At 45.1% G+C, this 27383-nt stretch overlaps 1 protein-coding gene across 1 annotated transcript in view; it reads left to right on the top strand.

The window, feature by feature from the left end:
• The window catches only part of ATP6V0B (ATPase H+ transporting V0 subunit b), a 141821-nt gene that overhangs the window by 87006 nt on the left and 27432 nt on the right, over window positions 1-27383 (top strand). The window contains exons 4-5 of the mRNA XM_086952328.1: window positions 12589-12666; window positions 15142-15211. Coding sequence (XP_086808454.1) covers window positions 12589-12666; window positions 15142-15211 — 148 coding nt within the window. The remainder of the gene's footprint in view (window positions 1-12588; window positions 12667-15141; window positions 15212-27383) is intronic.

Below are 27383 nucleotides of genomic sequence, written 5' to 3'. Positions count from 1 at the left end.
CAAAGTTAGATTGGTTGCCTTAGACTATTGCAGAAGGTTCTTAATTCTAAATCCTGGGAAGTCTGACAAATTGTTCATGGGCTGGAGACTGCAGCCTGTTGGCAAACAGATTGTCTTTAAAGCATATACCTCATTTCAAGTGTTTCTCAGGAGCAGCCCGATCATATCTGTGAAAAAGTAGTCTGCTACATATCTACATTAGCAGTGCAGTCCAAAAAACTCTGCTGGCTACTCCACATGATGGATGGGAGATGAGAGGTTCTCTATATTCGATCTGTGTCTCTAGAGCTATTTACCCTTGGATAACGGAGAGAAACAAACATCACTCTACTGTAGGAAAGAAGTAGAAACCACCTTGTTTCAGAAAGGGGCTAGATTGCCTAGCCTTTCTCGTTCTGTCACTCTTGGCCAACAGCATTGTACACTTTCCTGATGTTGCCTATTCAGGACTTAATCAATTGTGCTTAGAGCTAATTGGGTTTGTGATGTTCCCCCTAAAAATAAATAAAATCAAGTGGCACGCATTATTCAATGACAAGTGGCATCCCTCCATGGCTATTTCAGCATTGCATATGTGACAAACAGATTTTGTTGACCCTCTTATGCAGCCTAAGTAAGAGTGATTGGTTTTTTTTTTTGTAAAATTTTATTTCAATACAAAAGACAAATAAAATAGTCATACATAATATTGTACCAGTGAATCTGCTAGTATCATATGACAGAAGAGTACCCACAGTCCACCAATTCCCAGAGTGCAGACCACCGTATTCCTGGTGTAAAATAATCCACATTAAATGAAAGTAACAAACCATCCAAAAATAGAAATTAAAATAAAAACAAACAATTCACATCATTGACGTTGTACGATCCTGGGTTGTGCTATCATAACTTGGCAGTACATCAAACATTTCTCGATATATCTTCCGCCCACCTGAACTCTCCTCTATGCGTAACCTGAATCCCTTTTATTAAGCTAATATATTCGCAGTGGCTCCCAAATGTCTCTTGGCCTCGAAATAGCTGGCAACTCTTCCGCATACGTTCCCAGATTGTCCCTACAGTATACCAAATCTTTTATCCACATATCTGCTTTCGGTCTGCATCTGCCTCCCCACGTAACCGCCACTCTCCGTGCCGCTAGTAACAAAGCCAGATGCACAAATTTACCTCTGACTCCCTTGATATGTGGCACGCAGCATAACAAACATATAAGTGGAGTGCACTGAAGATCTGCAGATACCATATCCTTCAAACATCTCACCACCTCCTCCCAGAACTCAAACACCCTCTGACACCCCCAAGCCAACAACGCTCACAGCGGTCTGATGCACGCAATCTGTACCTGTGCAATCGTACAGGAGTATAATACACTTGACGTATGTATTTAAAGTGTATGATCCTCAGGTTACCATTCATGCTAAGCGTCCCTGTCAATCCATAGACATATTTCCAATCTTCCTCCGAAATCGGCTCAGGCAGACATTCATTCCATCGTCCCCAGCTCCTGTCCGAAACATCCACACTTTCATCTTTAATCATCTTATAGAGCATCGATATTATCCTTTTATTAGTAGGGGTAGTGAGTGCAAATTGTAAGGACAGCAATGTGGGAGGTTCTTGCGGATAAGTGGTGTAGTGTAACCTGGTCGCCTGTCCTAGGCGATGGATTGCAAATCTGAAGAGTAATGATTGGTTACTAACATATTGCAGGTCAGCCTGTGTTTAAACAAGCCATCTGGATAAACATCCATCATGCGTCTAAGACCTGCCTCGTGTAGCAAACGCATTGATGGTGCCTCGTGCATCACAGACATGGCTCCATGATGCTCCAGATACATACATGGTGCATACAGCCGAAGCTTCTGTGCTAGATTTCCTATCTTCCGCCAGGCGGCAATGGTAGTATCAACTGTATTAATTTCTGTTCTCGAAGTACAGCGTGTTTGAGTAATCTCACTGTGTAGCAGAATTGAGGCAGCATCTCCTCCCTCCACCGCAACATGAGGGGGTGAATGCATGTGTTCCGTACCAGTGGAATATGTACTGAGCCTGTGCGCTCAAAAACACATTCGTCTGGGGCTCCGAACCATCCTTTCTCGTACCCCCTAGTGAGGACCGACCATTGTACACTAGCGTTTTTGCCCCCCACACTAATCGAATCAACTGACTTCGAAGATTCTTGAAGAACCCCACTGTTAGTACTATTGGGATGTTTAGAAAAAGGTCGAGGAACTGCGGCAGTACCACCATCTTGATAAGTGCAATACGACCTGCTAACGATAATGGTAGCGAAATCCTGATATCTACCTGGCTCTCTAACTTCAAATATGCCCTCCCATAATTCTCCCTGACTACTATATTCGGATCCCGATGTACACAGACTCCTAAGTACTTTACCGGGTCTGTCGACCACACCAGCGGGAACTCCAAGTCAGGACATGTAGTAGATGTCTTCAGTGGGATTATAAACAATTTATCCCAGTTTATATAAAGACCCGACAGGCGACCAAACCTAACGTACTCCCTGAGCAGTTGTGCCAGGTATCTAGATGGAATTCTGAAAGTCAATTAATGTGAATCTTAGTTTTTCACACAACAGTTAATCAGATTAAATCTGAACCCGAAAGGAGATGTATTACTAGCATATTATGCTATGAATGCAATAAACCCAACACAACAATATCAAAGAAAAACATTTATATTGCAATTGTATTTACATACTCATAAAATGAATGAAAAGGAGGATAGAAAAGGGGCGCTGAGGTGATATGGAAAGGAAACTCAAGGCACAAGATTTAGAATAATTCTGTACAACACGAAAACAATTTAAGTTGCAAAAACAAAGCCTACCCATACAATTCTATGTACATTATTTTACAAAGGGACAGGGGAATAATGGTATAGGCTTTAGGAAAAATAAAAGGGGCGTAATCGTCGACGTTTCGACCCTGACGCAATACGGGAAAGTCAGGACCTCTGCTGCGGGTCTTCTTCAGGACAATAGTGGGGAGGGGAGGGGGAGAGGAGCACCTGAAAAGTAAGTTTAAACGCGATTTAGATATAATTACAGTCTAAAAGGTTTCTTATCAATGAATTAGGAAGGTGTTGGGTACATTACCACGGGAAATTGGTGGAGGTGTGTCAGGCCAGATCTGTTGGGCGGGCCACCTGAAGAAAGTGGGGAGACTGTCAGCCCATCTCCAAAGGCGCAGTCATCCTAATTCAATTGGACCAGATATCAAATATTCAACCCAGTTCAAAATCACCTCTGACTGGTGCGTCCGTTGTATTTCAATTAGAAGGGATGATTAAATTGGATATCGAGATGAATCGTTCTGCATGATTGAAAGGGCCAAAATCAATCACAGTGCACAAGGGCCTTTAATGCAGTCAAATACAAAAACCTAGGATGTGAAACACAAGTGTAACTCACCCTGGTCTGTTGACACGATGGACGTATGGCCGGTCGCTCACGAAAGGAGTTCTATTTAAGGACCTGTGCCGGAACACACAAACCGAAGTTTGAGTCCAACAATCCGGAAACCAGCCAGCCAAAATTCTTCAACATTCCATTTAGAAATTTACCTTTAGTCAAATCGTCAGTTGCTTGATAATTCCACCGGGAGGTTAGGCAACAAAGTGCACACTCAAACCGGGTCAATTTCGCGGTATTGCAATGAATGTGCGGCACGTCCCGTCTCTCACGTAAGAGGAAACCACGTGATAGACGCCGCCAATTACATCCATTAGTAGAAGAATTGACTTGTGAAACTAAACAAAGGACTAATTCCCTTGTATACCAAGTCTAGAGAATACCGGGTAGAGGTAAAAGAGGGACTAGATTACCCGATAGGAAGAACATTGGTTACATAAAGCACAACATTGCTGGAATAGACAGCCACTCGGTTCTATTTGACTAAAGGTACATTTCTAAATGGAATGTTGAAGAATTCTCCTTTCGTGAGCGACCGGCCATACGTCCATCGTGTCAACAGACCAGGGTGAGTTACACTTGTGTTTCACATCCTAGGTTTTTGTATTCGACTGCATTAAAGGCCCTTGTGCACTGTGATTGATTTTGGCCCTTTCAATCATGCAGAACGATTCATCTTGATATCCAATTTAATCATCCCTTCTAATTGAAATACAACGGACGCACCAGTCAGAGGTGAGTCTGAACTGGGTTGAATATTTGATATCTGGTCCAATTGAAGTGGGATGACTGCGCCTTTGGAGATGGGCTGACAGTCTCCCCCTTGTCTTTACTTTCTTCAGGTGGCCCGCCCAACAGATCTGGCCTGACACACCTCCACCAATTTCCCGTGGTAATGTACCCAACACCTTCCTAATTCATTAATAAGAAACCTTTTAGACTGTAATTATATCTAAATCGCGTTTAAACTTACTTTTCAGGTGCTCCTCTCCCCCTCCCCACTATTGTCCTGAAGAAGACCCGCAGCAGAGGTCGTGACTTTCCCGTATTGCGTCAGGGTCGAAACGTCGACGATTACGCCCCTTTTATTTTTCCTAAAGCCTATACCATTATTCCCCTGTCCCTTTGTAAAATAATGTACATAGAATTGTATGGGTAGGCTTTGTTTGTGCAACTTAAATTGTTTTCGTGTTGTACAGAATTATTCTAAATCTTGTGCCTTGAGTTTTCTTTCCATATCACCTGAGCACCCCTTTTCTATCCTCCTTTTCATTCATTTTATGAGTATGTAAATAAAATTGCAATATAAATGTTTTTCTTTGATATTGTTGTGTTGGGTTTATTGCATTCATAGCATAATATGCTAGTAATACATCTCCTTTTGGGTTCAGATTTAATCTGATTAACTGAATTTTTGTCTAGGACCACTTTCTTATATATACGATTACCCAGGTCCTTTGACTTATTGTGTCTACCCCATTGTTTTCAATGAGGTATCTAGATGGGTCACGGACGAAAAGGACCATGTCATCCGCATTAAGTGAAATGGCTACTGGTCGATAATCGAAATTAAGCGCGGTCGCCCTATGTTGTTGCCGAATTACACAAGCAAAGGGCTCCAACACAATTGCAAACAATAGGGATGAAAGAGGACACCCCTGGCGTGTACCCCTCTCTATTTGAAACTGTTCAGATGTAAGACCCCCAACACGCACTCGCGCAGACGGTTCCGTATATAGCACCGTTATCCACTGCAGGAACAAAGGTGGAAACCCCATACGCCGTAACACTTAATACATATATTGCCATTCAACCGAGTCGAACGCTTTGGCAGCATCTAATAATACTGCCGCCACTGGTGAAGTCGGCTTGAGAATGTGGAACATGGAGAAAACAGTTTGAAGATTGTACGCTGTGGATCTTTCAGGTATAAATCCCGATTGATCCGGCAGTACTAGACATTGCATCAGGGGTTGTAGTCTGGTCGCAAGAATTTTAGCCAGGATTTTGGCGTCCATGTTGATCAATGACAGCAGACGGTAAGAGTCACATCTGTCCGGGGTTTGTCTTTTTTGAGCAAGGTAATTATCATTGCCTCTCTCAAGGACGGCGGTAGCTTCCCTGAGTCATACGCCTCCGCGTACATCTCCAAAAGATGCGGTGCAAGGAGATCTGCGTATTTCTTATAGAACTCCACCGTGAGCCTGTCGAGTCCTGGTGCCTTACCATTCGACAACGACGCAATCACTGTCTTAACATCCGGTTCATCAATAGGCACACTTAAATACTCTTGATGCACATCAAAAAGCCAGGCACACGCTACGTTTTCCAGATATTTTTCAAGTTCTACCTCCGGAACAACTCCCCTCGACGTATATAAATCAGTGTAAAAACGACGAAACTGTTTTGTAATGTTGATTGGATTATGATAGTCTCTCCCCTGCCCATCTACTATTCTATCTATTCGCGGTTGCTCAAGACGTTCCTTAATATTGCACGCTAGTGTACGTCCCGCCTTCCCCCCTCCTCATATCGTCTGGCTGTGTGTCTGCGCGACAGGTATTTTATCTGTGTCGGCGAGCTCGTCATAATCCTGCAGACGAGCTAACTTGTCCGCTGCCGGCTCATCCTCGTACCCTCTTTCCAACTCCTGTAGCACTTCCTCAGTGTTTTTTAGTTGAGTACGTATATCCCTCAGTATACCCGCTGCAGTGCTAATACACACCCCTCTGATTGTGACCATAAAGGCCTCCCAGAGTGTAGAAGCCTCATCCACAATGCCCTTATTGAGCTCAAAATATTGTACGATGGCCTCCCTCACCACCGACTCATATGTCAGGTCAAGTAGCGCCTCAGATCGCAATCGCCATGTAAAGGGGGACGTACAGCCGTCGGAAACACCACATCCAACTGCATCGGGGTAATATCCAATTATTTTCGAGCAAGAGGCATTACCCCTTCCACCCGATCCATCATCTCTGTCCCTACTAGCCAATAGTTCAATCGTGACCAACTTCCATGCAGTGGTGTCGAATGCGTACCTTCCGCACTCGCCAAGCATCACACCGACCAAATTCCTCCATGACACATGTAACACTCTTAGCAACCTTAGGGGTACAGTGAGAAATGGGATTAGACTTATCCAACTCCGCGTTCAGATACGTATTCAGATCCCCCCCCCCCCCCCCCCCCCCACCCCCTTATAGAACAGATGTCTCCGGCCAGCCTCTCAGAACCCCACACATGCGGGCAACACAAGAAGGGTCATATGGACATATGGACTATAGTAATCAATCTACCACTCATTCTGCCACACACCATTACGCATCTACCTTCCTCACCTGCATATGTATGAATAGGCTGAAACTCCACGCCTCTCTTGACAAAGATCACAACTCCCCTCGCATAACAAGAGTATGATGTAGACAACCGAAAACCTGCCCGCAATACCACATTCTGTATGCTTCGTTAAATGCGTTTCCTGCAATAAGGCAACATGTATTATGTGGCGATTCAGATATGCCAATACCGGTCTCACTTTTTTAGGCGAATTGAGGCCACGAACATTCTAGGTCAACAACCTGCATCTATCCTCCATCAGTTACCTGATTTCTACGTCCAATTTCTTCCCAGCCTGTCTCAGAGGAGCATTGACTATACCATAATAGCACATTTCCACCCAAGTGATCACCCAATATTCACCTGTGTGCATCCTGATAGATGTGCTACAAAACAAAATCAGAAACCACACAGAAATCCCCCCTCCTGCCTCCCACTCCAACCTCCCAATCAGGTCGAGACCGAATCCCACCACCCACCCTTCGAACATCACCCCGATCCATCCATTTCAACATTCGGGGAACACCCGCCAGGGGAAGAGGTTCAGCGACGGATACCTGCACCGAAATGCGGTCGTCTGAATATCACTATTCAGCCCCCTTGCGTACCTCATGACAACATGTTGCAGTCAGTATGGAACAACTACCCACCCAGAACAAACAGTGTTCAGTGTCAGTGAGTCCTTGCCCCCCACCCATCATGCCACCCAGACAATAAAGCAATCATCCTCTGCCGTCAGACCCAGCCCAGCTGCAGACAAGCCATCTGTATCAGCATGTAACATTATCAGATCAGCTGCCCAGTCATTAGTCTGCGTCATCCAGTCCCGATTCCACCATCGCTTCCTCCTGTATATTCTGCCGCGGCCTGGTCTTGCAAATATGCTTAGTGAACTTCAAAGCTGACTTTGCGTCCGTGAAAAAATGTGACTGTTACTCATGAGTGATTTTCAACTTGGCCGGGTATAGCATGGCGTAGGGTACTGAGGCCACTCTCAGCAGTTTCTTTACTGGCACAAATTCCTTTCGTGCCGCCTGAACCACCGGGGGGTATAATCCGGAAAGAAAGATAGCTTGTCTCCTTTATAGACAACCGGATCTTTGGCCCTAGCCGCTCTCAGCACAGCGTCTCTGTCCGCATAATTTACGAGACGTGCTATAATCTGGCATGGTGGTACGCCAGGTTTAGGCCTTGGTCCCAGCGATCGATGAGCTCGCTCTACAATCACCACGGTGGAAAGTACAGACCCAAAGAGTTCTGGCAGTAGCCCATCTATTAACGTCTCCATTTTAGATATAGGCATTGATTCCGATAGCACAATAATGCGAAGATTATTGCGCCTCGAGCGCCCTTCCAATTCTTCATTTTTCGCTCTTATGACCTCCAAGATCTTCTCCATCTGAAGGATCTGTGTTCGTGATTCAGCCTGTGCATCGTGCGTGTCAGACATACGATTCTCTAGGACGTCCAATTTTTACTCCTGTTTATCCACCTTCTTTTTGACCATGTCGATCTTGCTGTCTATGGTTTTCATGCCAGTACGCAATTCCAGCAAAATGGTCCTGGTGTCCTCCTCCGCACCCACTGCAAGTCCAGAGGCACTCCGCTACTCGTTTGAGTCGCCCGTTCTGTCAGCAGCACGAGTAGCACGTTTATTTTCAAATTGCAACTTGGCCTGCTTGGGCTCCGATTTGCCCATGCTGAAAGTCAGAGACACTGATTGGCACAAACCGCCCAGCTCCGTGCCTACACCGACGATCTGGTCAGCAAGCCGTCCTACAGTAGCAGTCTCTCGCACCGCGTCCGCACTTAGCTATGCAGAGGATTGAGACCAGCAGGGCAGCTCCACTGCTCATGTGCAGCTATGCACCTCTTGAAGCTAGTTAGGGTTGATAGCACGTCAAATCCAGAAGGTGCTCTTGCCGATCCTCACGCGCCCCTTCTGCAGCCGACCGCACTTCCTCGCTGACCCACTGTTCGATAGTTTCCCAGGCCCCTTCGATAACTCCAAGGCCTGTCTCCGCTCCTCAGCAGGTCACCAGATATGGGCAGTCTCACTGTGCACACAAGGTAGCGCTACTACTGCCCCCCTCTAGCCGAGTGGTCTCCCGGGGCCCCCCAACCCCGCCAGTCCACAAATCCGGGCCAGCGGAAGTCCAGGAGCCTCCCGGGTGGCGCCCCCTAGCCCCCGAGGGGCAGTTCAGCCATTGCCCAGAGCACCCCGAAGACACCACCTCGATCCTGTGCCCCTCTGCCCAACAGCTCAAACCCCACCAAGCGCCACCACACACTCGACTGCAGCGCCCGATGTTGGCCTCGCCGCCCTAGCAGCCCAGGCCCTGCCCGCTCTGGCGTTTCTCTTACCCTGCCAGGCCGTCTCAAGCGTTGTCCTGTGATGCTGGCTCAATTTGTTTTGCTTCAATCGCAACCCCGGCGCTGCCTCCTCCTTTTCTCAGCGCCACTCGCAGGATCGAATGCAGGCCTCTCCTTGGTGTGCTCCTCCGCACTATGCCGCGACCAGCCGGCCGGACCAGGAGGGGGCCGCGCTCCGTGTCTATGCGGGCCTACTCAGTGCGCAGAAATACAGGACGCTCCTCTGCCTTCACTGTCTCAGATATTCGTCCACCGCCAACACCGATCCACAGCCCAGCTCACCTCTCGCAGCAGAAAAGATGTCCCGGTGATTATCTAGCCGCTGGAAGGCAGGTCCAGTCCGACAGGCGCATACCGCAGTCTACGGGCTGCGCTCACCAAGTCTGCACCATTTTCTCCCCCTAGCCGCGATGCAAATATTGGCTCAGTATAATTACAGCTTCCTAGGTACGATGACTGACACACCAATACACACCTGAACCCTTGGGCAGTGCCCTGCGAGTGTTCCTTGGCACGCAGGGGGCCTTTTCAGGATGGTCTTAAGCGAATAATATTTCCGGCGCACGGATCTCCCTTAGCAGGCAGCCATTCCGCTTCGCGGCAAAGCCACACCCCAAGTAAGAGTGATTGTTGCTGGCATGTTTCTAAATGATTTTATGCCCCACTAAAATGAAGGCCTGCTGTTACCCTACTCTGAGCAAACAGAGTAAGTGGGGGAGCTTTAGGATCCACTGTTGGTGATGGATGCCGGGCATAGAGGTGACCAGTTGTGGCGGGGGGAGTGGATGAGCCCTTGTCTGCAGGTCAGTTGCTTGCAGTGAAAGCCTAACTGACCTGAATACCTGAAAGAGTTGTATATATGGGATCCACTGAGAGCGCCATTGGATAAAGGAACCAAAGGAGCTGCCCTTTTCCCCTTTATTGACTTAAGTAGTCTCTGGTGCAAAAACGAGGTAAGACTCAAGGTTGAGACTTGAAGAAGGGAGGGGAGAATGCTTGAAAAAGCTGTTATCTTCAAAGGGATGCAAACAGTGGGTACTGAATCAGAATATTTAGGGTTTCTTTACTTATCATGAATAAATTGTTGATAAAACAATGGACAGCGGTGAAATGGATATATGGAATTCTGTGACCGCATAATTCTGTATATTCCACTTCAGTTTCTATTTAATTTGTCGATTTCACAAACTGTTGTTTCAGGCTAAAATGGATGAAAAGTGTACTTCCAGAGAAGGTACTTCATAATTTGTGTGTTTTTGCCACATAATTTACCCAACCTCACTGCATAATGTAGTCCCTAAAAGCGACATTATTCTAGTAGGGCTGACAATCCTAAAGTTCTGCAGTTTCGTCAGGATGTCATGATGAAATCCATATTTCATAGGAACCATGAAATATTTCCATATTCCACAGTTTTCCCTCCCCCCGTGAAATATGAGGGTTTTGCATATGTATTTATGCTATGGAAGTGAGGAGAAATGTAGCACATACTGTTTAGAACTGTACTAATAAACAATGCACATTCACACATTTACTTCTACAGTACAAAAGAGGTCCAATTTTGAATGAATACCACACAGTATAGCAAAACCTACACGAGAAAAACTATGAACTGGCTTGCATGATACAGTGATTTTGCACTGGGGATAAAGTGCCTCCTTGCACACGGCTTTAAATTAAAGACACCACTTTAGACTCCACCTCGTTTGAGTAATGGCCTCTCCCACCATTCACAAGGGTAATAAATTGCTTATTACACTCTGAGCTTCTATGTGCATTTTGTATATATCTGATATCGCCTCAGCAGTACATTTCGGTGGTTAGTTTGTCACAGCTTTGCCACATTACATGTTTGTGCTTGGATTCTACTCCTTTCATCTTGATTGTAATATGATTGTTGTGTTTATTGCATTTATAAATTTTGGCACTTTTTTTTTTCTGCCCCGCGTAATGACCGCAGAATGGAGTTGATTGTAAAAAACTTAAAAACAATAATATTTAAAAAATGAATCCTGTTGACCTATTTTCAGTCTGTCATTTTTCTGTCCTTTTCTTAACTGTTGATAGTTACCCAAAGAAAAACCGTTTTTGGGGATAAATATTTCTCTGCACTCAATGACTTTCATTGGGTGCTTCCAGGCACCTAGAGTGAAACTTCCTTCTGAGATTGTAGTTTGCGTTGCAAAGTTTTGGTCCATCTTTTTATGTCTCATTATTCAATACCAATTGAATATACAAAAATGATTATTTGTATGTAAGTATTTATTTTACTTACTTGTAGGCCCTTCCAGTCTGCATTCTTTTGTCCATTGGTTTGTTGTCATCAACGTGTTTTGATCAAAGTAGTTCCCTTCAGAATTAGTGGCTGTATGGTACTTTGTGAGGTCAAAAATATTTTTGCTTTTAGCCAATATTTATTTTTTTATTTTGGCGAGAGCCCAGCAGCTCTCCAGACCATAGTCCGCAGTAACCAATCTAATCTTTTTACAAACCACAGTGAGTTGAAAGAAAAGACCAGTACTGCTAAGGGGCTGCGTGTAGGGACTTTCATTGTTTGAATAGGTGGAATTCAGTAATGGTGCGGCTTGCAGGTGGTTTGTTTTCTACTGACTTTCCCCTTTAAAAGAGCTCATATACATATGTGGTCTTTTAAGTGGAATACTTCAAGGTTTGTAAACTGATGTTTACGTATTGGACCACTGACCTCTATGCATGCAGCAGTTTCAGTGCAGTTGTTTGTGTGGAGTGGTGCCCGTATATAGACTGTACGGTTTGCTGTTGGAAAGATAGCCCAGAGCCATTTTGCAGCTCATTAGGTGCACCTCGAATTACAAGCTATTGAATGACTTGGAGGGGCATTAATATATCAATGCATTGTCATTGTTTATTAAATTTATCTGGACGTTAATCCATTTTAAATTTAAATTATTCATAGTTAACTAGGTGTTTGTAATGCTTGGTTTTCCTTAGTTAATTACTAATAATATTGGTCTACTCGCCAAATAGTACAACCTGATCCGCATTCAAAATGTCCAAAAATAAAACTTTAATTGAAATTCAATACATGAACATGTATCCCCCAGCATATTCGAGAATATCTCACTAAATTTAAGAAATCAACAAGCGTAGCCCAGGGGCTATCCAATTCAGTGGTAACTTATGCTAGAGTTTTTGATCAACAGCATGGAGCTTTGCTGAAACTCCTGCCACCTTTCTGCACTTACAAGAGTTAGTTATGGTAAATAGCCAGAAAGATAAAAATGTCTGTTTCTCCAGCAGACTTGCATTTTGGGTTCTTGTAAAGAAAGAATAAACATTAATTTAAAAGTGTGAAAGTTGTTTAAAGAAGTACTGTTAGCGCTTCCAGGAAGGCATGTAAATGGTTATTCATTCATGTGAAATAGAACCATGTTATAAAATGCAATAATTTTTGTCTTCTTTAGGGGAATATATGTGACCGGCTCAAGTATCCTTGGAGGTGGTGTGAAAGCTCCCAGGATTAAAACTAAGAATCTGGTCAGGTAAGTTTATCCATGTATAGTTTATTTTTAATTCAACCTGTGTGTTTTCTAGAATTTCCATGTAGCCTAATCACACAATCCAGACATCTAATAACCAACATTTGAATTCAAACATGTACAACTCTGATGTGGGTCTTCCTTGTTAATGCATTTTTGCAATTCCATTTCTCAGCGTGTACACACTAATCTGCTGCTGGAAAATATTGGATCAGAAAGGTAGATGCAACATGTATGCCAGTCCCACAAACCTGTGTCCAATGTATGTCACTGATCCCAAGTCATGTTGGGAGTCTGGCAGGATGCTTCGAGCACTGAAGGCAACCTTGACGAGGTTGAAGGTTTTTTCCTCAACTGGTGACAATAACAAAGGGTATCGTCATGAACTTAAATATGCCCTTTTAGCTGTAGAATGTTGACATTTTCTTCAATTCTGTAAGTCAAACATGGTGGTGGTAGTAGGTTCTCAGTAGTTGGCTTTTCCCATCCTGCTGCTCAAATTATCTGCGCTAGCTATTGGGTGGTCATTGGCCTTGATGACTGCATTCGATCCTCTAATTCATACACAAACTGTGCTACCTGTCAATGCTTACATAAGAACCATTGGCCTGCTCAAAGGTGTAGGTGACCCCTCTATCACATTGTGGGTTATCATCTTTTCCAACCCCTTCCTAAGATATAGTCCCTACTCTTGTCTGGCATTGTTCTGATCTTACAGAAATGCTCACTGTAGTTTAGAATTGATGTGTCCACCTTGAGACTCAGAGTAGGATTTTTGTGAAGTCTACCAGTGCCTTGTTTCCTTTGGATGGGGTAGATACAAGATGAACACCATCCACTGAGCCAGCATTTAGTTTGTTTCTAAATGTCTGTGTAGACCTAGTCACATGTAAAATGAAAGCTGGTGGCTAGACTGTTTTAAATGCTCACTGCTCATTACACACATGATCGGGATCGATATGTGGCCCACTGAATAACAACTTCTGGGATGAAAGAACTTGGTACTACTAACTGCATGTTCCTCATTTGAACCCCCAGTTCATGTATCACAGAGCATGAATATTCCTTTCTAGCAATAACCATCCACTAATGGAGGATGGTACTATGAGACTTTAATGGCTGTTCCACAAAGTGACATAAAAAGTGATGTGATGGATCTTTAGACGATGAAGCAAGAACTTAAAACTGATTCCTTTTTTCTTGCACCACATATGTAGGATACGGAGCTGCCAAGTTTCTTAAACAGATCAAAAACTATATAATCAGATTTTGTGTAATACCTTGGGTGCCAAGTCATTTGATATTTTCAGGGCACCAGCCTTGTGGGAACTGTTGACGGATGGGTCTGGTATTCAAGATGCCTGTGGTGTGGCAGCATTCACAGGCACTTCTGAGCTCTGACCTAGGAAACCTGGGAAAAGAAAGCCAGGTTTTTCGCGGCAGCTCTAAAGAACAAGAGCTCCAAGTCTTGATCTAAATTCGGATGCCCATGAGACTGTGGTCCCCGGAAAAAAGGTTTATAAAAAATCTTCCTTTTCCCATCAGGAGTGTAAGAGAAAATATGGGACAATTCATAGGGAGCACCTCCACTTGTCTTATGATATGCAACAACGTCAAGGGACCTTTCCCTTGGTCAGATTTGGCTAATTGGATGGCTATGTTGACACTTTTCCATATGCACAGATGAAGGCCCTTTAGCATGCCGTTTGCAGTATTCCTTTGGAGAACAGTTTGGAGAATAGTTTTATCAATTTGCTTTCCAATGGATGCAAAACGTGTTGCTCATCACTCGCCCACCACCTCTATGCGAATTGTTAATATTCGAATATATTGATTTGTGTTTTTATTTCTTTGGCTGTGACTTGTTTTGGTCTGTGAAGCTCAGAAAAACAGTTCTAGACTTTTCTTGACGGGACAGCATCCCTTTGGGGGCCACACAAACCTATTGCTGGAAGTGCCCAACATCATCATGCAACAGTGAACTGAACTAGTATGAAAAGTTTTCAGATCCAGTCTGATGCCTGAGATTATAGTTCACCTGGTCACTTTGAGGACCGCTCACATCCATCAGAAGGAATGTTAAGTAACTTATTTTTCAGGTACTTTCCTGGCTGGAATCTGTAAAAGCAAAGTCCACTCTCCATCTCTTTGTTAGATGGGGTAAACAAGAGAAAAAAAGGGTACTCCTTTCAACTGTGCACAGGTGTTTGTTCTTAAGTTGTCCTCGAGAATTAAACTGTACATCACTTAACTAAGGCTTGATTTTTGGTTAGCTATATTTTTCTGCTGTTGTGATCAGTCCATTTCAAATTGTATTTTATTCCATATACTACACTTTCTTATGGTAAGGAGCAACCTTTGAATTCTGGTATATTGCAAGCTATGTAGCTTCCTTGGACGACTAACCACTTCAGAAATTACACAATGTTGCATTGTTTTTCTTTGTGCTGCCCATCAACATTTTTTCTCTCTTTGCAGTATCATTTTCTGTGAGGCTGTGGCAATCTACGGAATTATTATGGCCATAGTTATCAGCAACATGGCAGAGGTAGGTTCGAATTTCCACCATCTTTGATTTCGTCTTTTGGAATATTTTCTTTGAGGTTTGGATGGTCCCAATTCATTATGGAAATGTGCTTTAGCAGGACTGTTCTCCCTGATGGGCCTCACCAAATGTGTGTGTGTGCTCCCTATAACCCAGAATGATCTGACAACAAAAGTGTTTGTGTGCCCAATGCTTTAAGGACACAAAGCATATAAAGTATCTGCACAATGGATTAGCTACCACAGTTACATTGACTTATTTAAATTGTTTGTAGTTAACTAGGTGTTTGTAATGCTTAGTTTTCCATAGTTAATTACTAATAGGGTTGTATTGTCCATTCGCCAAATAGTAAAACCTGATCCAGCATTCAGAATGTCCAAAAATAAAACTTTCATTGAAATTCAATACATGAACATGTACCCCATGCATATTAGAGAAAATCTCACTAAATTCAAGAAATCAGCAAGCATAGCCCCAGTTGCTTTCCAATTCAGTGGTAACTTATGCCAGAGTTTTTGACCAACAGCATGGAGCTTTGCTGAAAATCTTGTCACCTTTCTGCATTTACCAGAGTTAGTTATGGTAAATAGCCGGAAAGATAACAAGCATTAGAAATGCAATAGGTCTCGCAGCATTAGAGTTAGTGCTTTTAGAATTGTTAATGGGTTTTTTTTGTAAATCTTTAGCATGAGGGTGAGGGTGAGTGAGGGTGAGGGTGAGTGAGGGTGAGTGAGGGTGGGTGAGTGTGAGTGTGAGTGAGGGTGGGTGAGTGTGAGGGATTGAGGGTGAGGGGTTGAGGGTGAGTGAGGGTGAGGGGTTGAGGGTGAGTGAGGGTGAGGGGTTGAGGGTGAGGGAGGGTGAGGGGTTGAGGGTGAGTGGGGGTGAGTGAGGGTGAGGGTTGAAGGTGAGTGAGGGTGAAGGTGAGTGAGGGTGAGTGTGGGTGAGTGTGGGTGTTTGGAAAAACCACTATTTAAACTTCAATGTTGGCTGATGACCTTTAATTGTCAGAGATGGTTGGCTGATGGTACATTTTTCTGCTTCTCCGTCATTTGAGGAACTTCCGGTGTCTTTACCAACTATAACATTTAGCACATGTGCTTTTGCTTTTAGAAAAAAAAAACTAAACAAGCATTGGCAAAGCCAATAGGTCTTGGGACCTTATAAGTGTTTAGCCATGCAACACTTGATATTGTTGCACCAAGGATATTGTGCTAGATAACTAAACACTTATAAGGTCCCAAGGGCGAGACCTATTGGCTATGCCAATGCTTTTTTTTATGTCACATAAGTGTTATAAACATTCCTGGTGATAACTTAATGAAATTCTAACTTTAGGTACATTAACCAAGTGAGCTATAACCTTCTTAACTCAAAGTGAAGATGTCATACTGAAATATGAGCTCTCCGGGATTGGAAAGGACAAGCAATGGGGGTTATTAATGCCATATAGATAGTCGTACAGGTATCACCATAGCAAAGAGTGAACTCCCTAATAAGAAATACCGCTCTTAGCCAGTTCCATACACAACTGCAGAAAACAAATGTATGTTCCAGCAGCTGCATCGCATTTCCTCAGGAAAGGAAAGTGATGGGGAAAGAAAAGAGGGGAAAGAAAAGTGAGGGGAAAGAAAAGAGAGGGGAAAGAAAAGAGAGGGGGAAAGGAAAGAAAGGGGGGGAGGGAAAGAGAGGGTGAGAAAGTAGGGGAGGGAGGAAAAGAGAGGGGAGAAAAGAAGGAAATAAAGGGGAGAAAGAGGGGAGAAAAAGAGGGAAGAAAGAAAGAGGGGAGGGGAGGGAAGAAAAGAGGGAGGTAGAAAAGAGAGGAAAGGAAGAGCGGGGAGAAAGAACAATAGGAGAAAGAAAAAACGGGGGAAGAAAAGAAAGGAGAGAAGAAAAGAGAGGAGAAAGAAAGGAGGGTGAAGAAAAGAGAGGAGGGGAAGAGAGGAGGGGAAGAAAAGAGGGGAGAAAGAAAAGAGGGGGAGAAAAGGCGGGAGACGTATTTAGTAGGAGCATTTTGTGTAAAGACCCGCAACCCCTTCCAAACACCTTTAGGTTTAACGGCAGTCAGTGAGAGAGATGCAAACAGTAAGAAGCAAAGTAAGACGGAGAGACAGAGGAAATATCAACTAGAGGCTGAGTGCGACAGTTTGTACTGAAGGGAATGGTGGTGACAGCTGCTTCATAAATGAAAACAAAAGGCGAAATCAAAACAATCGAAATGAACTCGGAATACAGAACATTCATCCTACTGCCCAAGGAAGGAGGGGGCTCTGCAGGGTGGACAGCAGACAGGCAGCGCAGAGGTTGCGCTTTGCTTTATGAGATCACTGTTCCTTGCTGGCACGTGTGACCCTTGACAATTATTTTGATTGATCCACGTTATGTTTATTCGGCCATGTAAGTGCAGTGAAACTTTAGAGTCCAAGGCAGTCACAACAGTGACATCTGCGGGGTAGCCTGTGAGACAGCTCTAGTGACTGAGGCCTGACCGTGAACGCGGTCTGTTCCCGGGGGACTACTTCAGCTATCTGAGGACTAAACATCTGTTCTGAGTATGTAGAGACCTGGCTCTGCTATCTACTGCACAATACACTGGGCTCTGTGTTAATCAAGCTGTGGGACACCCTGTAGCAGACATAAAAGCGTAACCTTATTTCCAATGTAGCGCGACAGCAAAACATAACATCACAAAAGCGCAAAATTAACAAAACAATGAAAAAAGCATAGGACGAAGGATAGATTTAAACAAATGCCGAAGAAATGGGAGAAAAAATAAAAACCAGAATAAACAAGCCTTTCACCGTAACACGGCGGGCAGGGGAGGGGGCGGGCAGGGGAGGGGGCGGAGAGGGGAGAGGTGCGACACGGCAGGCAGGCAGGGGAGGAGAGTAGGAGGAGGAGGGGGGAGGAGAGTAGGGGAGGCACGGCCTAGCGGCAGGCAGGCAGGGGAGGAGAGGAGGAGGGGGGAGGAGAGTAGGGGAGGCACGGCCTAGCGGCAGGCAGGCAGGGGAGGAGAGGAGGAGGGGGGAGGAGAGTAGGGGAGGCACGGCCTAGCGGCCGTGCAATCAAGTAGTGAGGGGGCCTTTGGGTATTAGTTGGCGCTTTATAAATAAATAAATTAAATAAGCCATGCAATGCTTGTGATTACAATGAATATATTCCAACATTAAGTAGGGATAGCAAACTCAAAAACAAATACACAAAGCTCTCGTTTTCGTGTTCACTGAATCTTCTGAAATACGCGGTATGAGCAGGGAAACAGTTAAGCAGAGGTGAACAAACTAGCTTGCACTACTAGTAATAATGGCACCAAGATTCCCTATCTTGCACTACTAGAAGTTAAACATCAATAAAAAACAGTTATGGAAGGCTTTATATGACCTGCCACCTCGGAAAGAACGCTTATGGAGAATCGTAAGGTGACTGCCAGGCCAGAGGCGTTCGTAAAGCTCTGTCAATCTACAAGCAGCAGCTGCAAACACCCTGGCTAATTTAGTCTGGAACTAAATCAACTTACAACGGGGGAATGGCACTCACCAGAAATATCTTGAAAATAGCATGGGGGGGGGTCGTGCCTTGCTGCCGACGTCCAGTCTGACGGAGCTCCGAGGGTGAGACCTTCTCCCCATAATCCGTTCATTGAATTGTACCCAGATGGCGTGTATTACCAGTTGAAGGTTAGCAAAGCAGATTGGACTGACTCCGGTGTTTCTCTGCCGAGCTGAACGCCAGGTGTGATGTGCAACGAGGGGCGGCCTACATCGGCGGATGAAGCAGCGGACTAAAGTTTGCCAACCTGCCGAGTGAAGAGCCAGCTGCCTGAAACCGCTGCCGAGAAAGTGCTGATGCCTGGGGACAAAGATAGCGAGTAAGTCTGCTGATCAGCGTGCTGGGGCGAATAGAGTAAACTCGGTGTGGAGGACCGGCCTGGTGCGGAGTGGCCTAACCATACGGCGGACTAGAGTTTGGTGAATAGTCAGAGCGCCAAGCTCACAACCGGACATCGCTGCAGAGAAGGCGCTGGCGCTTAAGGGCTGGTGTAGTGGGAGCGCCTGCTGAACGCACCGGCGCCTGCGACTCTTCACTGCCCCGGGTTGCCCTATTGGTGAGGACAACTTAAAGTTGGCGGCCGACATTGCTGGGTGCCGCGGACGCAGGGTGGAAGAAAGACCTGGTGCTGCTGAGAAGACCCGGTGGGAGCCCTCGAGGGCGAAGTCTTATGGGTCGTGCGACCCCATTGTCAGGGTGTCTGGGGGACCCCCATAGAGCGTAGAACCAGGGGATTTGGCGCAACCGGCGGCATTGATGATTAATGAGCACAACTGACAACAAAGACTTTCCCCCACTGACAGAGCGTTAAGGGCCCACAGAAAACAAGTAGCTAAAAAAAAAAACAAGACGGAGGGGAGGGGGGAGGAGAAATGCGACACGGCGGGAAGGGGAGGGGGCGGAGCGGGTAAAATAAACAAGACGGAGGGGAGAGGGGAGGAGAAATGCGACACGGCGGGAAGGGGAGGGGGCGGAGCGGGTAAACAAAGACGGACATGCACGCGCCCGTGACTTTTAAGGTCAATGCGCATGCGCATAAGCTTAATGCGCATGCGCATTGACCTTAAAAGTCACGGGCACTGCAAGGAATCGCCACGATTCCTTGCAGTGCAGATAAAGAGTTGATAACTCGCAATACTCTCGCCTTGCTCGATGCGCATGCGCATCGACAGGCGAGACCTAAAAAGGCATGTTGCTCCAACATACTTGCATTTTGGGTTGCTAGCAAAGAAAGAATAAACATTAATTTTAGAATGTGAATAGTTGTTTAAAAAAGTACTATCACTGAAACTTTGACATTCTTGGTTGATAGGCGGTTGTCCGAAACAGATGCTGAACTTGATTACTTTGAATGTTGGATATACTTTTCAGGGACAGCTGGTTCAAAGATTGTGTTTGTGTAGTTATTTAAAACGATTACAGAGTACTGACCAATTCATTTGGCCTCAATGTAGAACCTTCAAATTGATAATCACGAGATGGCTTTTCTGTTAGGCAGTCCCTGAACTATATTTATGTAAACTATCTTAACTACTGTAATTTAAACATCTTTTACACGATCTTAAAATTGTACCCATTATGTAAGATATCTGCTTTCCAGCTATGGGGCACCACCGTTCGTACAGCAAGAAGTGTCCTAAGGCTGTGCGTGTAGACTATCATTATTTTTTATTATTTTTATTTCAACCTTACGCGGTCATTATTTAATGCTAAAAGCACACAAGTATTTCTTTTAGCATGAAATAATGACATTGAGAGAGGTTCATGCATGTAGTTCTGACTTGGAGTTGAACTAAAAGTCTAATACAATATTAGATTTTATTTTCATTGTGAATATTATAGAATCTTTCTCATGTGAACTGTGATATTTTTGTATAGTTTTAAAAACGCAATGATTTCTAGTCGTAACCTTATTAGACTTTTCAGTGCCCTCGTCAAAATAGAGGTCCTTGAATGAGACCTAATGCAATTCCGCTTTTGACGTTCTGACCAGTGCATTGGTTTTAAAGTATCCAGCACTGGGAATCCTAAACTGAGTCTGGAGTAAGCTGGTTTCCCTCGCCTGAGTTTGTTTGTAAGAATATATTTGAGCCCGATCTGGGCCTATACGGCAGGATTTGGTAAGCCAAATAGTAATCTTAATAAACAGCATGGAGCCATGTCCTACTATTTTACTGGCTTTTCTCTTGTATGTTCTCTTGCAGTAATTTCACCTTAGGCTTTTAACGCATTTCCATTCAGTTATCACCAGTCCTACGTGTTTAAGGCCACCGCCCTTAATCATGGACTGCACTGAAGAAAAGCGCGACATGCAGACATACTAGCGTTTCCCTTTTAATTATTGAATTGGTCACGTGTCACTCTTGAGACCTTTGCATTATGGGGCTAGCCCTGGCCACGGGACGAACGCCACCGCATTAAGTGCGAGTCCGAGTCTGCTCACAGTAGCGGATTACAAATGGAACAGGAAGAGCTCTTTCACGGGTGAGCAATTATCAAAGACATTCAGCTTCCTTGAACTAAATATGACTTATTTAAACTCGCTACAGCGTCCCACATGGGATAGAATATTGACACTACTAGCCCCATAATGCAAATGTCTCAAGAGTGACACTTGACCAATTGAATAATAAAAAGGGAAAACGCTAGTATGTCTGCATGTCGTGCTTTTCTACAATGCAGTCCAAGATTAAGGGCGGTGGCCTGAAACGCGTAGGACTGGTGATGATAACTGAATGGAAATGCGGAACAATGCCTTTGCTTACTGCCTCCAACAGGAGCTGATACTTTCCTGAAGGCACGAGTCCCACGAGGGGTAACCTATATACACACACACATATATCTATCCTAATGGTGTTTTATGAAGTATTTTGAAGTTTAATTTGCTGGATGATGCCATCATTGATGTCTCGGTTCATGTTATGAGATGTATTATGCGAGGTCAGGCAGTGTATTGCGGGGACATAACTTATAGTTAGCTTAAGTCACTTTAACTGTTGCATTTCTGTGGTTTTGCGTGTGTAAACTGAACCTAACTGTAACGTCCCTGTAACTCTTGTTTAGTGAATTTCTCCTTTTTTTTTTGTTTGCAGTTTCCTAAAGATAACATCCCTGTAACTGTTGTTTTTTTTTTCTAGTGAACATATGTATGCAAATATGTTTATATATTTATGCATATGTGTCTTCAAATTTGTAAACCTAGCTAGGGAACACACTGATAATGGGTGGAAGCCCAGAGATCCAATTAAGCAGAGTTTTACAACGAGGCAGATCGTTCATGGGAAGTCACTTATTTGTGGAGAGATGTAGTATTTTCTGAAAAGGTGGGTCTTCAACTCCTTTCTGAATGTGCAAGAGGAATTGGGCACTTCTAATGCTGACTCAGAGTTTCTTCTGGTTCATGGAAGCATAGACGATGGCTAGCCTTCTGTTTTACTATTTTTGCAGGTTTTTGGTGCTAGCCAAGGACAGTAGACATGGTGGTACTGCCAGGAGGCGGCTGCTGTTCTCGCTTCTAGTTTAGTACTATGTACCTGTGGGTTAGTTTCCCAGGTAGGTATGCAGTACCACCATTTCCAGTTTCCTTGGCCCGGGAAGCTCCTTCAGAGTTTAGGTGATATGTAGACCTTTGTTAGGTCTTTTAGCTGTTATTTGGCATTTAGAGGCTCAAACTCCGCAATTTCAGGGGACCCAGCCTGGATGCAGGGAGCTGCAAATGGACCATGCAGTTACAAGAGAAGTTGGGCTTGTACTTTTATTATCAAGTCTGTTTTAGAAAAGAAACGCTTCATTGTCTACACGAGTTGTTACCATTCTATTTTCTTCACTATATGCAGAGGTGGTGTTAATGGAGCATCCACATGATTTATTGCTGGGTGTCAGCTTGGAGATGCAGCTGTCCAACTATATTTCTGTGCGACATAATGGAATTTGTTGCTTGTCTGTGTTGGTGAACAGTAGAATTTATATTTTGTGGAGGTTGTATTTCAGGTAGTAATTGGATATCCAGTATTGAATGAGACTGAGGCGGGCTTTCAGTTACTAAATGTTAGTGTAGTGGATCCGTTCAGGTAGAGTAGTACTTAATCCTTAATTTGGGTGATCTTGATGCAAGTGCAAGATGCAAGTGTTGAAAATGAATATAGAAAATGATGGAGCCCTTGTTCGCCTCTGGAGATGGATAGTCTCTGGCATCTTGAGGTTCTTATCTGGAATAATTGGCAGAAGTTGGTAAGGTAGGAGGTGATCCACTGCAGGAGCATGTATGAATCAATGCTTGAGGTTCCCCTGTGTCAAAGACTGTAAAGGTTGAAACATGAATCGTTCTAGGTGGAGATACGGTGAGCATTGTAAGCTACCTGAAAGGTTCCAGTCTGTGTGGTCTGAGGAGTAAAGTCTACAGTGTATTCTGTTGGGTCATACAGTTGCTCAGTATAAATGACAATTGATCACAATTAATGAACGTTTAGCGGAAACTTATTTACTCAATCTTTTTTTAAGCAGAAATGTAAGTCCAAGCACATCACACAATAGACGCACTTGATACTTAATATACATATTTCATTTAAATGTCTGCTATTATAAATGGCTTACACAAATAAATCAAAGGACAAGCAATACAAATTAAGTGACTAATGTGACAAAACGTTCTGTACAAATTTGCTAATGAACACAAAATTCAATAAAACATAAATAATGCACATAAATAGAAATCCATCCTTTTTAAGTGTATGGAGTTCCCCAACCACCTTGTTTCGACATTATTATTGATGAGAGGTGAAGTGACTCAGGACATGAACTTGATTACGCATCAATGTTTCGAGAGAGAGAGCGTTTTTTTTTTTATGAATGGTCATCGCAGGTCTAAACCATGTAGACAGCCAGAAGAGTTAATGAAATGCACTCCTCCTTGGGGCAGGGGAGGCAAGATGGCGGACAAACTTCTCTGAAGTTCCGCTATCTATCCCCCATAATCTGTTAATTATTATACACAGAATGCACCTATCCTCCTCTTGCATACCGCTGAGCAGATGAGAGCCCCAATATCCGCTCTTGATGGGATCATTATCTGCCTCAGTGGCTATGGAAACTGAGGCCGGGCCCGAGATGCACTGCACTGGCCTAGAGAGAGTATTGAACGGCGCATAGTGATATGGACAGAGCTTTACTGCTACCGGCCCTGACCGAAGTTGTGAAATCCCAACAACTCGACCCTGCGGGACGGTGCTGAGTGGACGTACGCGGCCCGCAGGGGACCACCGGGCACAGAAGAGGCGCAACAAAGCACTGCTGCACCCCTGGGCCTAAGGGAGGGGGGGGGGGGTAAGGGGAGGGATGTTGGCATCACCAGGCCCGGTGCTGCCCACAATACTGAGGCCGAAGGAGACTGATGAACCCGGCATTGGGGAGAGTTAACTGCCGCAGTCTAGGACTGGGAAAAACTACAGAGGCTAGCCCCAGAATGACTAGGCGATCTCGGCAATGTGACCTTGCGGAGCAGCACTGGGCATGCCTGCCCGATCCCTGCATGGGACCGCTGATCGCTGCAGAAGTTTGAACTGATCACTGCTGTGCTCCCGAGCATTGAGAGTCCGCGTCATCAGGCACCTGTGAGGCCTACACTGCTGGGGCTGGAGGAGGCGAATGGGCCTGTCGCATCTAGCAGTTGAGCGGCAGGGAAGCTACTGCGATGTCCCAACCCACTGGTGTTGGTTACGGACACAGGTGAACCTGGTTTTGACTCAGAAAAACTGGTTTGTTACCTGGACGCACTGGAACTGGAAGATGCGACCCTGTCCTCCGCTAACTGGCGATCTCAGATGGGAGTGAGCTACTGTGAGGCCCAACTTCCCAAGCCTTGAACAGGCTCCTGCCTGTCGACGTATTGCACCTGGTAGGAGGCAAAACAGTTGTCTACTGCGATGAGACTGAGTGGGATAGGCAATGGGGGCAAGTCTGAGCAATATATACGTGTAGTCCCGTGTTACCTCCTGCTGCTTCCCCACCTCTGGTCTAAAATCTGGCCCTGCCTGTAATTTCATATATGGAGAGTCTAAGATGCACCGACCCTGTGTAACTAAAGATCGCATATTAAAGCCTGGAAGTAAAGGGGCGAGGTACGCTACTGTATAACACCCAGCTCCTCGCCACAACTACAGGCACCTTTATTACAGAACACCACTGTCACAACCAGCCCACTGCTACTCAAAAGACTCATCTGAGTGAACCCTTCAATATTTATGGCCATAAGTCTTCACTGCTTCCCCTCACCCTCCAATTCTTCTCATGATACCTCCGCTCCCGACCACTGCAGCTCCTACTAAGCCACAGGGACTGACCCAGTGGTGACTATCGACGGGACCCTTTGGGGTATTCTCCTGTTAGACAGTGTTTGAGCCCATGTCTGCCTGTGCTCTGGGACTAGCGGGTGCCCACTCAGGTGCAGGCCTCGTGAACTCCACTAGACAAACCTACAGACATTGAGCCCACCGACTCAAGTGGCAGTAAACTGGACGCAGTACTTGCGGCGGTGGAAACGCTGGGGACATTGTTGGAGCAGACAAGGTGTTCGCTTACTGTACACAGACAATCGTAAGTTAGCAGACAAAACTCGCTCAATGGAGGATCATTTTCGGGAAGTAGTCCCGAAAACCTGTGAATCGGAGACCTCCCTGCCGGAACTAACGGCCCGGGTGCATGCCCTCGATTGCAGAGGGGACGATGCGGAGGAGCGCTCCATGCAAAATAATATACGAGTGGCAGATTGCCAGAGGGAGTGGAAGGAAAGGAAACCACAGATTGTTAAGCGATGGATTTGAGGCATGATCCTGCCAGAGGCACTGTCACAATACTTTTCGGTGGAGAGGGCGCATAAAGTTCTAACACACCCCTTCACCCCACCGGGCTCAAGCCCGAGGCCCTTTCTGTTTCGCTTACTACCTATAAAGACTGGGGCTACGGGAAACTCGTGAGCTTCATTCTATAAAAGGCGATCATGCCGGTGTTATGCTCTTCCCAGAGTACACCATTGCAGTACAAAAACTAATTTGTAGCGTTGAAGCACCACCTATGTAATCTTGATCTCAAATATTCCTTGTTGTTTCCAGCATGTCTGAGAATTGTTGCACATGGAAAGACACACTGCTTTGACACCCTCCTGCAGCCTGGGAGTGGTTGGACTCTGTATGCTTGAGGCAAGTACCTCCATCCTTGGGACTTTATGGAGAAACACGGGTCGTATCATCCTGTGGAAACTGCAGAGGGAAATGATGCACAAAGCGAAACAGGGACATGCACCTGACATAGAGCAAATGATATGGACCAAAGTAGGGCCCTATGGGGGATTCCAAGCAGGTCTTTCAATCGAGCGATAGCCCCGCAAAACGTGGCTGTGCCGAGGACTCTGTTGATGCCACCTCTTCCTTCCATGTTCCTCTGCACCACCTGAAGTAACCCGAGAAACCGCAGACCTTACATGGCTGGAAGGGGACTGCGTGGCCCGCTGTCTATCCCTTGCCAGGCCCATGCAAGTAGCTAAATGAGTACATTACAGTGAACATCTAGTAGCAATGTTTAGCAGAATAATAATTTTCTCATTGTGTAATGTGTATCACACAATTCCTATGCTTTTGTCCCCCCTGTAAGGGTCAAACTCTGCTGCTATGCTGGAACTCATATGTGGGTTGGAAGGGGCATGGTTGTCACCTGATATTTATTTATTTTATTTATTTATTTATTTACGTAATTTTTATAGCGCAACAAATACCCTGGGGTGTCTCGGCGCTGTGGAGCTACTGGGGTCAGTCATCCTTTTACTGGTTAAATAACCACGTTTTTAGGAGCCTGCGGAAGCTCATCAGGTTCGGGGCAGATTTGATGGAATGTGGCAAAAGATTCCAGAGTTTTGGGGTGGCCACCAAGAAACGTCTATCTCCCCAGGTAGCCGTTCTTGTGCGTGGCACAGTGAGGAGGTTGGTATTGGCCGATCTTAGTTGCCGTCTAGGAGTATATGGCTGAAAGGCTTCTGTCAGGAACCTGGGTCCTATGCCGTGTACTGCCTTGTATGCAATGCAGAGGGCCTTGAATTTAATGCGGCTCTCAACTCTCAGCCAGTGGAGTTGACGAATGCCAAGAGTGGTGGAGTTGCGGCGAGGAATGCTCAGGAGAATCCTGACTGCCGCATTCTGGATGGATTGCAGCTTTGTTATGGCACGCTTCTGGGTATGGAGAAAGAGAGCGTTTCCATAATCCATTTTGGAGAAGACTAAGGTGGAAACCAAAGTCTTCCCAGCTGAGGGAGGGAGATAAGGCAGCAGCTTCTTAATCTTTTTCAGGATAAAGAATGAATACGACACAACCTTGTTTGTATGAAGGTCAAAGGCCAACTTGCTGTCAAAGCTGACTCCCAGGTTTCTGGCTTTTTCCACTGGGACAGGTGGATGGCCGAGCTTTTCCGGCCACCAGTTAGAAGACCATTCTGGAGAGAGTTTTCCAAAGGTCATAACCTCGGTCTTGTCCGAGTTGAGTCTAAGACAATTAGAGGCCATCCAGGTACTGACCTCAAGCATAGCTCTCTGGAAGTTGGCTGCAACAGTGCAGCCATCCTTGTGGATGCCCAGGACCAGCTGGG

Source organism: Lissotriton vulgaris, chromosome 1_1 (assembly GCF_964263255.1).
Source record: "Lissotriton vulgaris chromosome 1_1, aLisVul1.2, whole genome shotgun sequence".
NCBI lineage: Eukaryota > Metazoa > Chordata > Amphibia > Caudata > Salamandridae > Lissotriton > Lissotriton vulgaris.
The sequence above is the reverse complement of the archived record's forward strand: the minus strand, read 5'-3'. Positions and strand labels throughout refer to the sequence as shown.